Source organism: Leishmania mexicana, chromosome 1 (assembly GCF_000234665.1).
Source record: "Leishmania mexicana MHOM/GT/2001/U1103 complete genome, chromosome 1".
NCBI lineage: Eukaryota > Euglenozoa > Kinetoplastea > Trypanosomatida > Trypanosomatidae > Leishmania > Leishmania mexicana.
Window position 1 is genome coordinate 73,339 of NC_018305.1, and position 15,626 is coordinate 88,964.

Here is a 15,626-nt window from a genome sequence, read left to right on the forward strand (position 1 = left end):
AGCAGGGAGAAAACGAAAAGCTGACGGGGATCTGCATCCGACAGGTTCATTCGTGTGGTTCGCCGCCACCGCGGGCGAAGGAAATCGCCGGAGTCCTGAGAAGCAAAGCCACGAAAACAAAACAACAAAGGAGAGGGGTCTACTTCGAGTTTGTCGTTTCCTCCGCTGTCTCCACGGCATTCCCGAGTGGCGCCACCCCCAAATCCGCCATCATTTGCATATACTTGGGTGCGTAGTCGTGCTTCCATGCGCGAATCGCGTCGGGAGCCTTCACCTTGAACGCCTCCATCTTGTCGGCAATACGTTTCTCATGGTACCTAAGCAGCTCGCCACGGAGGTACATGATGCGGTAGCGCTGGTAGTTTTCCTCCCGGTTCACCTCCTGCGCGCACCCATTCATAGCGTCCCGGTGGGGATAGCATAGCTTCATGTTGTATGGTTTTTGGCTGTTCACGCACTGCTCATACTTTTGGATGAACGTAATGCACTTGCGTGTCGTCTCCTCTTTCATGCGCTGCAGGATGCCGTCATGGATGCGGTGCTGCAGGTGGCGCTGCACCTCTGGTGGAGTGCGCGCTATCATGTCTTCCAGCTCGGCATTCAACGTGTTATCCGTCTCATCATAGCCGATCTGATCCGATTTGTCATACGTGGACATGTTAGAGACTAAAATCAGGCCGCTATCCGTAGAATGACGTGAATTTTATCGTTTTTTTTTTGGCGCTGAGATGTGCGCGCCTGTGTGTGTAAAGCAGCTAAAGATGGTCTCGACGGCAAGCTGCCACGTCGAGAATGCCCTTGAGGCTGTGCGAAAACAGACAGAGCCGTCTGTACCGTCAAGCTGAAGTCGCTCCTGTGGACATTCGTTTGTCGAGCGCACACAGAGTAAAAACGTGGACAGCAAAGGTGAGACACTGGTGCAGAGTAAGCACCTCCTTCCAAGCAGACGACGGAGTGCAAAACGGTTTCCCAGTAGACGAGGCTGTGCGAACGCCATGGCGATCACATCTCTTGTACCAGAGCGTTCCCTCTCCCCCTATCTGTCAAGTCTAGGCGACAGACCAGGAAGCTTAGGAACGAAAAACAAGATGAAGAGAATAGCACGCGGGCTGTTACAGTCGCAGAACGATCAGCAGACCTCTTCACATTTTCTGTTTATTTTCGTTCTCATGCATACCTCAGGTAAAGATGCCAAAAAGCACTGAGCTCCGTCACTCGTGACCATGCGCGCACTATTAAGCAAAGGAATCGCCCACTTGTGCCTTTCGCCGCGCATTGATACCGTGACAACGAGCCATATCAGTCTCCTTTTGAATTACCTGAGTGAACAGTCATCCTAAAAAAAAAAGAAAAGATTCCTTGTTCGCACATCATGCTTGGGGAGTGGAGTGAGCATCCGTTGCTCTCGAATCTCTGATTCGAGTGTTTGAAATAATTCCGCAACACTTCCTCAGCAGCGAACAGGATACATGAACTGTCCGAACAAAAAAAGGAATGGAGCAAAGCTGCCATTCCTATTGCTGTTGTTATCTCCCTTTCAAGGATGTAGTAACAGTGGTGTAGCAGATCGGCTCAACAGCGTCACGAGCCTCCGGTGACCTTCCGCTCCGCAGCAGCGGCCTGCTTCAGACGCATCACTTCGGCATCCGCCTCTTTGCGTGCAGCCAGGGAAACACCGTCCTCGCGGTGGCCTTTATTCTTCGACTGCTGCTTCTTCATGTTCTTCTCCCGTGCGAGATCACGCTGATTGCCACGGGTCATTGCTCTTGTGTAAGAGGGCAGTGAAGGAGGATTGAGAATTTGGAGTGTGTGAGAGAGAGCTTGGTGCACTGTATGAGGTATACTTGTCTGCTATGGCGCGTGATGTCGAGGTTGATTTTTCGTTATTTGTGATATGACAAAGGTGGGCAAAGGAGAGAGAAGACCAGATGCGCTTGCATGCAAGGGAAGCAAACCTTCCCCCTTGACTTTTACCCGCCCGACGTGCTGGTATGGCTGCTTTCACGGCAAAATCTAGATTCAGACGTGACGATGATGGCCTCGGAAGAGCTGGCGGAGAAAGGCGGCGCTGTTCAACGCCTCTTCGACGCGTGTGACAGTCATTGTGGCCGCCCAAGAAGCACTGGAGGCAAAAAAAAAACAGCAGGAGCATTTACTTTTTCGAGTTCGCATAATTGTTGGCGTGGAAGTAGTGCCGTTGCGCCCGTCGCGCCTTCTCAGCACGGTCTCCTGGACTGAACTCTGTATTCTATTCTGTGGTTGTTTGTCGTCTCCCTCCCTTCCATCAGAGCACGCTATTGTTCACCGAAAAAAAAAGCTTCGGTTACTCACAAAAGACTTCGCGTCCCCTCGGCCAGGAATTCGGACAACGCTGGAACCAGCTTCTTGCGAGAAATAGAAGGGTCGCTGAGCGAGTACGAGGCGTACTCGTATGATCCGTCCGCTGTCTGACACTTTGTGATTGTAGTAAATGATATGCCATCTGGAGTCTCCGCTACAAAAGGAGCGAAAAACGAGATCACGTCAGGCTTTGCACAGAAGGCGACCTCGCGAGAGTGCTTGCCGTTAACTTTCCCGGCAAATGCAAAGATGAGCACATCCAGCTGATGCTGCTCCACGTACTTGGCAGCCTCCGTCACAATCAAATCAACAGAGAAGTGAGCTTCTAGTTGCTTGCACGCACACGGCACGCTACTGGTGCCCGTGGACATAACACCCTTCTGCGTTCTGGCTTTGAAGCTAAACTGTTTGTAATCCCGCCTCAAGATCTCTGGAACGCTGAGTGCCAGCACATCATCCTTCCACTTCGACAGCTTCTCAAAGAGAGCAGCGGCGTCAGTGCTGTCAGCGACCTCCTTTTCATGCAACCACTCGTATGCAGCGATGTCCTCAGGTGTCACCTTCTTTTGTGCCAGCTCAAAGTTCACTGTATCCAGAACAATCGGTGCCGCTAGCAGCGTGGGACACAGAACATCCTCGTTACATTCGCGGTAGAGCTCCGTAACGAGTGTGCAAGCGGATCCGACAGCTCGCAGAACTCTTAGCTTGGATGCGGCTTCGAGGTACTGCTGCTCGTCAAAGTGATGGTCCACTACTCCGACAACTCTAGAGGCGAAGTCTCTTTGGTTTTCCCTCAGCTTATTGTGGTCATAAAGAACAACAGAAGCGTTGAGAGCAGAAATATCGACAAAGTTATGCGCGATCTGCCCCCTCTGCACTGACATCAAGAGCGACGCGTCGATCCCGAGCTCCTTGAAGAGATTCGCCACATCGTTGCGCAGGCCGAAATCTTCCTGTGGAAAGTTCAGCGCCGGCACAGGGTTCTCAAAGCCGAATTTCGGCTGCTTATCGAAAAGCATGGCGAGGTAAATGCAGCCGACAATGCTGTCCATATCGCCGCCCTCGTTCCCCTGCACCACTGTCAGCGGCTGCACTTTGCCAGCAACCTTCTTGAGGCAGCGGCGCAAGAAGTCGTTGATAACGCCAGACATTTGAAAGTCTATGAGTCGTAGGATGGGGAAAAGAAAAGTAGCTAAGTCGCGCTAGCGTAATTGTACATGAAGAGCTATTTCTCTCTCTTCCCTGCCTAGAGTGGGGCTACCACCCCAGAGGAACAGAGAGAAAAAGAAAAGAGAAGCTACCGCTCTCACGCTTTCCTCAACAAAACTGTGTATGATGGAGCATGTTTTGCCTTTTGTCTACTTACGAGTACATTGAAGAACGCAGATACTATTCGTCTGCCAACGTATCTCATGCTGTGTAGCGAGGAACAGCATTGACAAAACAGAAATGAAGCTACGACTGTGATACAGCTTTTGGTAGCATCTCTGCACCACGTAGTCAGCACTCTAAATCGGTTTAGAAACAGGACCACTTTTCATCAAGCGCTGACTGAAGCGCTTCAGATACGGATAGGTGGCAATGCAAATGGGCAGCTGAACGGGTGTCCATAGCGACATAAACAAGGATGCAGCCGTGAAGTTGGCGACCAGTCGCGCGCTCACAACAAGCTGTCCGCCAAATAATGACCAGCTTTTGCCCTCAATGGAGTTTAGATCGACGTACTTTGAGGCGCCGACAGATTTTAAAAACCCAATAAGGTCCTCTTGGCCAAAGTAACCGTAGTGCAGCAAGCACGTCAGCAGGCAAACGAGGAGTTCATTTGTGACGAAGTAGTATAGTGACAAAGGGACGCCGTGCTCTATGACCACTGTCCTCATGGACATTCCACGCGTGTGGAGGGCGAGTGGGCGCACCACACGAATGCACCTGAACAGCATATGAAGCCTCCTCTGGAGTGCTATGGAATCGCCCTTTGTGAGTGGTGGCACTTGTAAGAACGAAGAGACAGTGAGGCAAAGTGGACAGCATGTAGAAGGTAAATGGCGAGGGGCAATCAGTGCATTAAACTCTCTCCAGAGCGGGGGATCACGTGGACGCAATCGCATCAGTAGGTCTGCGTCTTAGTGGCAAAAAAAAGCTCAGGCAGGTTTCTGAGCCTGCAGGTACCTGCGCTGGTTTCTGCGAAAAACGGCAAGAATGGTTGCATGACGCACCGCCAATTCCCCCCCCTCGCCAATAGCCCCCCCCCCTTCTAGGTACAGGTTGCCTCTGAGATTGGTCGCAGAAGGTGTGCGATACACTTCGTCGGTTTCGGGACACCACAGAAGAAAAAATGATTGTGCAGCGAACCGGGTAAAGCCGACCTGCTGCATTCTTCTGAGAGCAGGAAAACGCTGTACATTCACTGTTTCGGTGCCAAACATGAGGCCCGCAGGAAAAAAAAGTCAATAAAAAACACAAATTACTGCAGCTTAACCTTCTTTCGATGAGATGTCATTTTACCGTCGCGAGTAAATGCTGAGCACATGCCTTGTTCAAAATACGATCGCGCTTTGTATGTATGAGGAGTCTCCTTGATCACTAGTCCAGGCGAAAAAAAAATCATTGAACGTAGTACCGACGAGCAGACTAGCTTTGCACCTCAACTTTGACTCCGGTCTCTTTAATTTTCTCGAGCCCTCCCTTTCTTTTTGAACCCTCTCTCGTCAAAATCACAGCACGCATACACGCACGCAAATAAAGCATAGGGTTTACAAAAGCCCTATTCGTGTTTTTCAATTATAGAACTCCGAGTCCTGTTAGTGAATCCATGACGCAATCTGTTTCCATCGGTGCCGACCACAGGCTGGAGGCTACCACCTCAGACTGCGTCAGTTCCGTTCGCTTTTCCCCAAAAGAGTGCCCAATGCTCATGGCCGGCGTTGCCTCGTGGGACGGGACTTGCTCTATTTGGCAGGTTGCACGGAACCCTGCTGGGGCGGTCATATCTCAGCCAACTTGGACCACAATACACGACAGCCCTTTACTTACTATGTCCTTCTCTGCGGACGGACGCGTCTTTTTCGGAGGGTGCTCAAAGACTGCGGTTATGTGGGACCTGAACTCAAATCAGAAAGCTGTCGTCGCATCACATGATTTGCCAATTAGCTGCCTCGATTTCCTGACTCTTCCTCAGACGATGAGCCAAATGCTCATCACCGGAAGCTGGGACGGCAAGCTGCGCTGGTGGGACCTGAGGCAGCAGAGTTACGTGAGGGAGGAAAACCTGGGGGAGCCTGTGTTCGCGCTCGATGCGCAAAAAACGGTGCCGATGATGGCTGCCGCAACAGGTCGACTGGCTCACGTGTATGACGTGCAACAAATGCAGAAGGTCAACGAACTCAAGCTCCCCGACGTTATGAAATTCAACCTCCGCTGCATTACATGCGCTCCACAGTACGACGGTGTCGGAGTCGGATCCTCGGAAGGACGCGTCTCCTTTATCAGCATGAAGGACGCGCCAGGGTGCACATTCAAGGCTCACATTACCACAGAAAAGTCCCACTATATTCTGAGTCAGACCAATTTTTGTGTGCATCACCCTACGTTGCCACTCCTCCTGTCCGGTGGCGGCGATGGTAATTTGACAGTTATCAACCGCGCCGATCGCAAAGTCATCAAAACGCTTCAATGCGAGCAAAAAGTAGGCACGCAAGCTATTCCAATCTCAGCTGGCGACATAAGCGCAGATGGATCTCTTGTTGCCTATGCGCATAGCTATGACTGGGCCATGGGGAAGAGTGGTTACAGAAATCAACCTACCTCGGTGCACATTCGACCGCTATCGTGAAAGGCTTCTTCCACACTTCCTGTAGAGATGCAATGTGGTCTCACTAGCTTTCAATCCACTGTCTGGATTTTTTTTCGCTCTTCTGTGTATACGGCGCAGGCGGCTGATTGTGTTTCATAACGCTTGGCATTTTCGACTGAGATTTTAGACCTCCGTCGTCCAGAAAAGAAAAAATCTCTGTTTTTTTTTTTTCTTGCGTCACCAATGGGCTTCTTTGCCCCCCTATCCTGGATGCACGCCGGAAAGCAAGCCTCATCGATGGCAGACAGCTTCCTATATTTCACGTCCTTGGAGATGTGTCTTCTCATTTCCCACTTTTTCCATATTATCTCTTCTCTTCCCTCACGCTTTCTCATTACACGGATGTGTCCTTTTTGAATTGTGAGCCTTTTTTTGGCACACACACATACACATAGGAAAGGTATATATATGCACACAAGGTATATATATATATATATGGGTGCTCGCGATGTCGTCTACAGTTTACGAATTCGGTTATGAACTGAGCTCAAAGCAGGTACGTGTGTATCAAGCCCATGATATAGGAAGCGTGCACCGTGCCATCACGGCTAATCTTCAGGAATACCTGGCCTACGAAGGTGTTCAGGAAGAGGACCCGACGTCTCTGAAAAACTTGTTTGTCAAGGTGCTTACGTTAGGCGTTGCTGCTGAAGTGTATGTGCTTAGCAAGTTTCGGGTTTCTGGGCCGCTGCTTGCTAGCTCTTTTCTCTTCTTCGGCATACTCATTGTGTTTCAATTTGCCTGCTCTCTCCTACAACGCAACGGAGATATTATTTTTGTAGGCACGGGAAGACTGATTGAAAGTCCATCTAGGCCGCAAAAAATGTGCTTTCGCAAGCTGAAGAATCAGCGTTTGTGCGTTCGCTTGACGCAGGAAAGCATATACGCCCCATTGGTCAAATTTGAGGTCCAGCTTATCGGACCCTCTCGGCTATTTTCGCCGCCTCCTGTTTATAGCCAAGTTGAAAAAACAGTACAATATGGCCAATTTTTCGGGTCAACCGGCTTCTTCTTTCCACCCCCGCTACAGAAGCTTATTGACGGGATGTTGGAGGCAGTTGTCTCGAAGAAGCAGAAGTAAGCGAACTACCGCTGTGGAAGCGTCGTTTCCTTCCATAGATTTCTTCGCTGCTGTGCTGACAACGCGCCTTTTCTTGCCGCTGTCTTCGCAGATTTTCTTTGGCATTTGTTTTGTCTTCCCCCTTTCCTTGTCTGCAGCACACTTGACGCACACCACTAAAAATGAACATCTCGCACTGTAATCATGGAAGCGGCGATGCAACCGTCCACTTGCAAAAGATGAGATTTTTTTTTTTGCGAACCTACTTTTCGTAAATTATGCATACTATCTGAGCCGCATTCGAAAAGCGAATCACGGCTGCCCTTGATGGATGGTCTACTTGGTTTCCTTCATTCCTGCCCGCTGCGTGTGGGAACTCTCTGTCTCTCTGTCTCTCTCTTCCTTGCCTGCGCCCCCGTGGTGCCACTACTCCTCCCTCTCTTCTCGATGCATTTTGCACTTCTGCTGCTACTGCCTTCCGATCGTCTGGTCTTTCAGAAGTCGCCGTGGTTTACGCACCGAATTCCGAGACCTCCTCAAAAATTGATTTTCTGTCGTTTCAGACAAACAAGCGAAATTAAAAAGGATACGTAGAAGGAAGCGACAGAAATATGGTGTCCCAGAATTTCGTTCGGTACATCGGCTACGCCGGCGCCGCTGCGAACTGGCTGATTCCCATTGCTGGGATCATAAATCTTCCGACGCGTCCGATGTCTGATATCGATCCAGTTATGACAAGCGTTATGTGCATCTATAGCATGTTCTTTATGCGGTGGTCTGTCTCTATTCTCCCGGCGAACTATCCACTGTTTGCGTGCCACGCGACAAACAGCACGGTGCAAGCTATCACATTGGGCCGCTGGTGCTACGGCACCGCAACGCAACCGCGGAAGGTGATCGCGTAAGACGCTTTCGTTTGTTTTGCGCCTTCCTCTACTTTCCCCTTCTCTCGCCTGGCCAACAGACTCAGCTCAGTCTCACGCGACGGACTTGACATCAAACGGGGCGAAAAAAAAGAAGGCAGCAGCATCGCTCGGCAGTCCTTTGTGTGCAGGTATGCTTATTTCACTCGGTAAGGACCGCACTTAGCGCCAGTAGGTCTGACTCTCGATCCCGCCTCCCGTGGCTTTGTCCGATATATACATATGTATATATATCAAGGCCTTCAAAAGTGTACTTGTGGAGGAGCACGCGTTTTGAGAGACCAGCTGCATGATGGGGTGAAGAGCATTCAACATGTCGCTTCCTCTGATCTATATATGTGTATCAATTGCTAACCTCCTGCTTGGTGGACGATCAATCCGGCACCGGCAAAGATGACGCCGATCGAAGGGAAACACACAAAAAAAAAGAGAAGCAGCACGAAGTGCGTGTCGGGAAGGTGTCTGTAAGAAGAGTGGCCATGAACCTGAGACTGCGAAGATAGTCCCTCACCCACCCACCCCCATCATTCCTCTACAGTCCGCCAAGATGCATCTCTTTGCATTCGAAGCATCTGGCTGCTCTAAATTCAACTCTACCTATGTGCATCCAGATTCGTTGGAGGGGCTCGCCAAGTCGTCGGTCAGCGGCCCTTTTTTGTTTCTTGCCACATTTTGCCTCTCATCCCCCCCTCCCCCCTCCCCTGAGCAAGAAAAGCAGCGAGGCACTCTCTCCGTGTGACCGATACGCGCAGCAGCAAGAAAATGACGTGAATGCATGAACTCCCTCCCTCTCTCTGTCTCTCGTACCTACCTCCTCTCCACGCCGCATACACATCACGCTGACAGCGATCACCGACTTGTTTACGTGAAGAGAAACACGTATACGCATTTAGGTCTATCTGCGCTGCCGCTTTGGCTTTTTTCTCCGACATCTTCCTCCACGCTCGCTCTCTCTCTCTCTCTCGACGTGAAGGAGCCCCAGATACGAAGCGGACGCGGAGAACTCTGTGTGTGTGTGTGTGTGCACGACCTCATGCAATGAGTGAGAGCACCGTTGAGCTGCAGCGGGCCAGACGCCGCTACAAGGCGCTTGTTCGCGAACGGGGGTCGCTAGCGGGCTCTGGCGCCAGCGATCCTATGGTCGAGGAGGAAATTCGCAAGCTAGAGGAGAAGTACGCAGAGCTGAAGCCGCATTCGCCGTCACCACTGCCAGACCACCGTGCTGCTACATCTGCACCTGTGGCACCTTCCGCAACGAGGGAGGAAGTTGCAAATCCGTCAGTGCCTATGGCACCCTCTGCCTCCTCGTCGACCGAACGGCACCCCGCACCCACCCTGCCGCAGCCGTGCGCTCCGGTGGACGAGCTGTGTGTTGAGGCGACGCCCGCAGATGCTCAGGCTCGCGCGGCGCAACTAAGGGCCGGTGCGCAGCTTCCGCCCAAGCTCGGCAGCCACCTTGTCCTCTTCTTCCTCCGGTTGTTCAACGAAACACACCAAAAATCGCTCCTGGGCTGCTGGAACTGCGCGGCCATCGCAGCCCTTTCGATCGCCGTCGCTGTGTTGCACTGCACGGTGCTTGACCCGTCGTCCACAGCCGGCTCCCTCGTCACGCCCTCTTTCTTGTGTTGCCTTGTGCACGCAAGTAACCTTGCATCCCTGCACACGCAGCGCAGACGACGGCTGAGTGCTCCCATGCTCGCTGTATACGTATGCCTGGACGCTGCTCCATCGCTGGCGCTCGGCTTGGTCGTCTACAACCTTTCCGTGACACTGATGAGACTCTACGGCGTTCACCCAGCGCCTTTTGTTTGCTGAGCGCGATGCGTTTACACGCTGGCACTCGCTCGATGGTGTGATACGCATTGGTGCGCATGAACCTTCTCTCCTTCGATGCCCTCGCTGCGCATTCCGTGCTGCATCTGGGCACGTGCAGCTGGCGCTGCTGGCCCGTCGGTGTGCGCCTCTCCCTTCAGCTTGTCCGTGGCCATTGCGATTTGGAGCACGACAACGAAAGTGGTCGCAAGCTTCCAAAGTCGAAAATACCAGAGGACCCCGATTGAGCCGCCGTGCAACAGAGGGGCCCGGTGAGCTGTGGTTGCGCGTGCATCTACGTGTGTTGCCTTGCTCGCGGTAGAAGACACACACGCGTTGTAGAAAAGCGAATACGGGTGTGCTCGTCGTTCTCTCCATGCGATGTGTTGGGGCGGACAGAGAGCCACAGTGGGTGGGTGGGCGGGAGAGGGAGAGGGAGAGGGAGAGGGAGTGCGCGGGGGGGGGAGTCGGGACGCTAATGGGATGCAGGCAAGCGGCCCCCTCCCTCCCCCCTCCCCCTTCCATAGGAGCAAGACAAAAGGCGTACGGAGAGCACACGTGTGAGAAGGTTCGTCGGACGCACAACGCACAAGTTGTGCGCCACTCGGCATATGTCGACATGGACTCCTTGGATGCCACACCGCCTCCCGAGGAAATCACCTAGAGTGGACGGCATACCGGCAAGCCCGCACGCCATCAAGAGCCAACAAGACCATGAGGCGTATGGGAAGAGCACCGTGTGTGTGTGTGTGTGCGCTGGCGTGCGCATAATATACATATATGTGTGTGTTGTGCTCAGTGGTGCGCTCGTGCAGCTCGTCGAAGGGCGGAGGACGGATCACACACACACACACACACATACACACAGAGACACAGAGAAAAATGAGCACCTCTCACCCATGCTGAACTCCCCTCTCGTCCTCCACCTCTCCCTCTCCCTGTGTGTGTGCCGCTGCAGCCGCACTAGAGGAGGACAACGACGACGGAGACGGACGTTTTTCCGTCGACCTCTGCGCTCTCGAACCACAGAGGACACACCACCGCCGCAGAATCGAGAACAGCATCCATCCATACCACAGCTTATACCTACATAGAGATACAGTGCATCAAAGAACGGGAGGGGAGGCGCATACGGAAAGGACGTATCACCCCCGCATGCGACGTGGTGCCATTACAGAGGTGCTATCGAAGGCGTTGGTGCGCGCGCGCTTGCTTCCGTTTCGTCGTGGTAGGGCGTACAAGTTTATTTTAGCTTACTGTCTCTCATAGAGCGCAAGTCCCACCGGCATACACCCTCCACGTGTACACGGGCACACAGACACACGCCTGTACACACACACGCGCACAGATATATATCAGACGTACTTAGACGTACTTCCCCTCCCCACCACCACCCCCTCCTTGCAGCGAGTCTTCCCGCCCAACGCGTGCACGCACCACAGGCGGCAACGAAATACATACGGAAAAGACAGCAACGGTTTCCCGTTGAGGGTGGGGCGCTCTCCCTCCACCACTCTCTGTGTGGTTTTTCTGCTCTTCGACGGGGGCAATAGGCGAGAGGGGCGCGCGCGTACCGCCGCGGATACGCAACGGCACGTGCTTCGACGGCGACGACCACCACCACCGCTGTGCGCTTTCTCGCATCCTTTGTGCGTGTGCGTGTGCGTACGTGTCTGTGTGTGTGTGTGTCTTGGTGCCCGCCATGTCCTCGCTGGAGGCACTCTTGAGCTCGCCGACGGACGTCATCGCCGAGTGTCCCGTCCTTGGCCCCAGCGATGTGCGGGTGGTGGTCGCCAATCTTGAGGTCATCTTGAACAAGTGCCTCTACAGCGTCCGCCGGGCGCTGCCCGGTCCATTAGAGGTGCTGCTCATCGTTATTGGTGACGCCAGCGACCTTCAGGCGAGTAAAGTGTGCGCCGGCCTGCTGCAGCCCGCCGAGGAGGGCACGTGTGCGGACGTCTTTTGCGACTTGGCGGAGCAGCTGCTGGCGCGTCGAGCCGCGGTCATTCGCCTGCAGTTCGATGTGGAGGTCTTCTTCAAGGTGATGCAGGTGTTTTGCTGTGCCGCGTCGCTCAAGGACCGGCTCGGCGCACGCCTTGGTGAGGTGCTGCTGGGCTTCTTAAAGGACGTTGACATGCATGCCGACGACTACCGCGTGCACCGCAACTGCTGCAGCGCCCTCATCTCTCTCCTGCGCGGGTCGCAGGAGAACAAGAGTCGCCTTGGCCCCGAGTGCGCCACGATCGCCGCCTGCCTCGACGCCTCCAGTGACTTCTTCTTCCAGATGCAGTGCGTCGAGGTGCTCTACCGGCTGTACAAGCATCGTAACTGTTTCTTAGCCCATGCTGCGGCACCGGCCAACGCGATGACGTTGGGTGTGGCCATCAACCCATCTCTGCTGCGAGCCATCGAGGCGCTGCCGAATGACAGCACGCTTCTGCACTGTATACATCAACTGTTAGACAGCTACAACCGTGACGTGCACCCAGACAAGGTCATAGCATTTTCGGTTCTGCACATCGAGGTGGCTGGCGTGACGATGGCGCGCGCGACGACGCTGTACTTCTCGCCGCTATTGTTGGTCGTGCTGCTTCCCGACACCGGTAGCAGCAGCAGCAGCAGCGGTGGCGGTGGCGGTGGCGGTGGCGGCTACCTCACAATCCCCTACGAGCACGTCCGCTCCGTCAAGTTGACGAAGGACCACAAGCTGGAGCTTCGCCTGTATGTCATCCCACCAAAGCTGTCACACGTGATGAGCTTGGCGCAGGAGGGGAGGGACAAGCTCTACGTTTCGTTGACCCGCGCCACAATGCGCGAGCTGCGCACTTCTATCGTGCATGAGTGGGTAGCAGAGCGGAAGCGCACGGCGCCGCGCCGTGTGACGGCGCTGGTACCACCACCCCCGTCACGCCGCACGGAGGCGGCAAGAGCTGGCCATGCCTTGCCCTCCACCTCGTCAACTTCACCCGCACCGCCATCGTCATCGCACGCGAGCAGCAGCCGTACAGGCTCCACCGTGCGTCCGCCGCTGACGACGACCATGACGGAGCGGCCGGTGAACACGCATCAGGGCGTCGGCTTAGACAGTCATCACCAAGCACTCGCGCGGCCCAAGGCGCCGCACCCTCAGTTCGTGGTGCCAGTGCAGGAGCAGCAGCAGCAGCAACAGCACCAGGCTCAACAGGAACAGGGCGGACCAGCGTACATGAACAGCAGCGGTGACTACGCCGCCGCGGACGAGGAGGCAGGGGGGCAGTGCGAGCGCCCATGCCTGGAAGAGGTACACCGTGCTGCCTCACTGAAGGCGATGCGGTACCGTGAGGAGCAGCACGAGGCGCTGCAGCACGCCGTGGACTCGGCGAAAGAGGAGTTGGAGGCGCTGCATCGCTGGAGCGCGCGAGAGCGTGACCAGTACGAGGTGCGCTTCCGTGAAGACATGGAAGTGATACGGCGGTCGGAGGCAGTGCTGAAGGAGAGCGCCACGGACTGCGTGCGGGCGTTGAACGCGGAACTGGAGGACGTGCAAGCCCTCGGCGCTCTCCTGAAGGGTGAGGTAGACAAGCTGCGGGAGCGACTCGCCAAGTCGCTCGGCAAGTCGGAGGGCGTCGAGGAGGCGCTCCTAACGCGGATCAAGCACACGGTCGATGCCCAGATGCGCAGCATCGAGGCGACGATGCTCTCAGTGGACTCGGCGGCCTCCACCCCCGCCACCTCGACGGACGTCGGTGGCGGCTCAATCAGCGACGTCTCAAACTACATTGCACAGCAGATGCAGGCCATCAGCAGCGGCGCGGTGGTGGTGGGTGCCGCTGGTGCTCGAGCGAGCACTGCTGCTGCTGCTGCTGGTGGGGGTGCGGTCATCTCCTCTGCACGAGGCACCGGCAGCGGGCGGGCTGGGAAGGGACGGCATGAGCCGCAGCCGCTGAAGGAGCGCCGCCTGGACTACTCGTGAGCCCCCCTCCCCCACCATGAACTGAAGTTTTAAAGAGAAGAATTACATGCGCGTCGCTCGTGGTTCAGCGGCTCGCCATCACCCCCCCCGTCCCCCGCCGCTGATGCTGATGCTGCTGCTGATGGTGATGCGGATGCGGATGCTGTCGCCTGTTGTTTCTCCTCCAAACTCTGTCGGATGTGTTGCTGATGGCGTTGACTCTTTTCTCCTCGCGGTCCCGTGTGTGCGCGCATGCGTACTTGCGTCCTCCGTTCGCTCGTGCAGGTGTCGGGGCCTGGCCACTGACCTCGCCGGTATACATTACTCGTACAGAGACAGAGATGGGGAGGGGAGGGTGTGGCCGCACGCTGGCACCGACATGTGCACATACACACCTGCACCCAGCATGCAAATCGCACGTACGCGCGCACCCCATGGAAGGGGAGGGGGAGGGGGAGGGAGAGGCGCGAAGATGAGCACGCTATATGGGGGGCGGGGGGGGGCACAGGCGACGTTAGGGACGGTGGAGGTGCGATGATGATGGTGATGCGTGGCGGTGTGCGCTGAAGCACCGCAACAAGAGCAACGACAACAACCAACAGAAACCGGAAGGCATGATCGAAACTGCCACTCCCCTCCAAGCATGCTCCCTCGCTCTCGCACCCCTCCCCCACCACCACCCACCAACTTCCTCCTCCTCCGTGTATTCGCGCTATCTGTCGTGTGACCCTCTCCTATCCAGGCAACCGCGACACCCACCGCACCAAGACCCACCGCAGCCGAAGGACAAGACTCGAGGGCAAAGACGCCCAAATAAAACAGACGAAAGGTGCGACAGTCATGGCGCCTCCCGTTGACCGCATCGCCACGGGCGTTGTGGTCCGCGCGTCGAAGCGCGTGCCCTCTCTAGCCGCACCACGCAGCCACCCTCTCGCTACCACTATCATCTGTGCCTCTCTTCGCTCCACGGTCACTGCTGCGGCTGTTGCTGGCCCAGCCACCATCGCGTCTCCGGCGAACGCGCTGGTGTGCAGCCGGCGCACCTTCTACGACAAGATCCGCGAGAAGCGGGACGGGAGTGAGGACGAGGGACCGGATCAGATGTTCCAGGACTTCCCGAAGGGCCCGAGCCGGCAGCGTGTCCCGGCTGAGCTGCACAGAGGCAATGAAAGCGCGGTCGAAGATGCCGAGAAGCTCAACCGGATCTTCTGCGTCTTTTTCGTGCTGCTGTTTAGCGGCTTGTTGTACGTGCTGAACCCGTTCCGGAGAGACCCGTACGGCCGCCCCGATGGGTACGGGATGACGGAGCCCAAGTTGGTCTACGGCAGCAGCGACCTCGCCTGCAGCAGCAGCAGCAGCAGCAGCGACCGCCGCCGACGTGAAGAAGATATACACAGCATCAGGCGGCTCGCGTAGAGGGTGCGTGGCGAAGAGAGACCTGGATGAGGGCGGGAGGGGCGATATGCGCGACACGTACCCCGCCTCCTCCCCTGTTCCTTTTATCGATGTCCCCGTATGATCCCCCCTACCAGGGCGCACCGCATCACACCGACGGAGAAGGATGGCGTCCCACCCACCCACCTCTCCTCTCCCTCTCTCTCTCTCGTGGTCTCGTAAGCTGCCCGTGTGCGGGAGTCGCGGACGTATTTGAAGGATGGAGAGGGCCTCTATGCGCATGCAAAGGTTGTTGCGAGGAGGGTGAGGGGC

The 15,626-nt window shown here is 55.4% G+C and overlaps 10 protein-coding genes across 10 annotated transcripts; 6 read left to right on the forward strand and 4 right to left on the reverse strand.

The window, feature by feature from the left end:
* Positions 1-139: 139 nt before the first annotated feature.
* On the reverse strand, positions 140-658 carry LMXM_01_0290 (conserved hypothetical protein; the record flags this gene model as incomplete). The annotated part of the gene is made up of 1 exon (XM_003871505.1): positions 140-658. The coding sequence occupies one exon, from the start codon at positions 656-658 to the stop codon at positions 140-142; it is 519 nt and encodes a 172-aa protein (XP_003871554.1).
* Positions 659-1,581: 923 nt separating this feature from the next.
* Positions 1,582-1,761, reverse strand: LMXM_01_0300 (conserved hypothetical protein; the record flags this gene model as incomplete). The annotated part of the gene is made up of 1 exon (XM_003871506.1): positions 1,582-1,761. The coding sequence occupies one exon, from the start codon at positions 1,759-1,761 to the stop codon at positions 1,582-1,584; it is 180 nt and encodes a 59-aa protein (XP_003871555.1).
* Positions 1,762-2,327: 566 nt separating this feature from the next.
* Positions 2,328-3,491, reverse strand: LMXM_01_0310 (putative acidocalcisomal exopolyphosphatase; the record flags this gene model as incomplete). The annotated part of the gene is made up of 1 exon (XM_003871507.1): positions 2,328-3,491. One exon carries the CDS (start codon positions 3,489-3,491, stop codon positions 2,328-2,330), a length of 1,164 nt encoding a protein of 387 aa, XP_003871556.1.
* A 357-nt stretch (positions 3,492-3,848) lies between these two features.
* On the reverse strand, positions 3,849-4,280 carry LMXM_01_0315 (conserved hypothetical protein; the record flags this gene model as incomplete). The annotated part of the gene is made up of 1 exon (XM_003871508.1): positions 3,849-4,280. One exon carries the CDS (start codon positions 4,278-4,280, stop codon positions 3,849-3,851), a length of 432 nt encoding a protein of 143 aa, XP_003871557.1.
* Positions 4,281-5,248: 968 nt separating this feature from the next.
* On the forward strand, positions 5,249-6,172 carry LMXM_01_0320 (putative poly(A) export protein; the record flags this gene model as incomplete). The annotated part of the gene is made up of 1 exon (XM_003871509.1): positions 5,249-6,172. One exon carries the CDS (start codon positions 5,249-5,251, stop codon positions 6,170-6,172), a length of 924 nt encoding a protein of 307 aa, XP_003871558.1.
* Positions 6,173-6,641: 469 nt separating this feature from the next.
* Positions 6,642-7,274, forward strand: LMXM_01_0330 (conserved hypothetical protein; the record flags this gene model as incomplete). Its single annotated transcript, XM_003871510.1, has 1 exon — positions 6,642-7,274. One exon carries the CDS (start codon positions 6,642-6,644, stop codon positions 7,272-7,274), a length of 633 nt encoding a protein of 210 aa, XP_003871559.1.
* A 590-nt stretch (positions 7,275-7,864) lies between these two features.
* LMXM_01_0335 (conserved hypothetical protein) lies at positions 7,865-8,158 on the forward strand (the record flags this gene model as incomplete). Its single annotated transcript, XM_003871511.1, has 1 exon — positions 7,865-8,158. One exon carries the CDS (start codon positions 7,865-7,867, stop codon positions 8,156-8,158), a length of 294 nt encoding a protein of 97 aa, XP_003871560.1.
* A 1,056-nt stretch (positions 8,159-9,214) lies between these two features.
* LMXM_01_0340 (conserved hypothetical protein) lies at positions 9,215-9,991 on the forward strand (the record flags this gene model as incomplete). Its single annotated transcript, XM_003871512.1, has 1 exon — positions 9,215-9,991. The coding sequence occupies one exon, from the start codon at positions 9,215-9,217 to the stop codon at positions 9,989-9,991; it is 777 nt and encodes a 258-aa protein (XP_003871561.1).
* A 1,699-nt stretch (positions 9,992-11,690) lies between these two features.
* LMXM_01_0350 (conserved hypothetical protein) lies at positions 11,691-13,940 on the forward strand (the record flags this gene model as incomplete). The annotated part of the gene is made up of 1 exon (XM_003871513.1): positions 11,691-13,940. One exon carries the CDS (start codon positions 11,691-11,693, stop codon positions 13,938-13,940), a length of 2,250 nt encoding a protein of 749 aa, XP_003871562.1.
* Positions 13,941-14,759: 819 nt separating this feature from the next.
* On the forward strand, positions 14,760-15,335 carry LMXM_01_0360 (conserved hypothetical protein; the record flags this gene model as incomplete). Its single annotated transcript, XM_003871514.1, has 1 exon — positions 14,760-15,335. One exon carries the CDS (start codon positions 14,760-14,762, stop codon positions 15,333-15,335), a length of 576 nt encoding a protein of 191 aa, XP_003871563.1.
* Between the last annotated feature and the right edge of the window lie 291 nt (positions 15,336-15,626).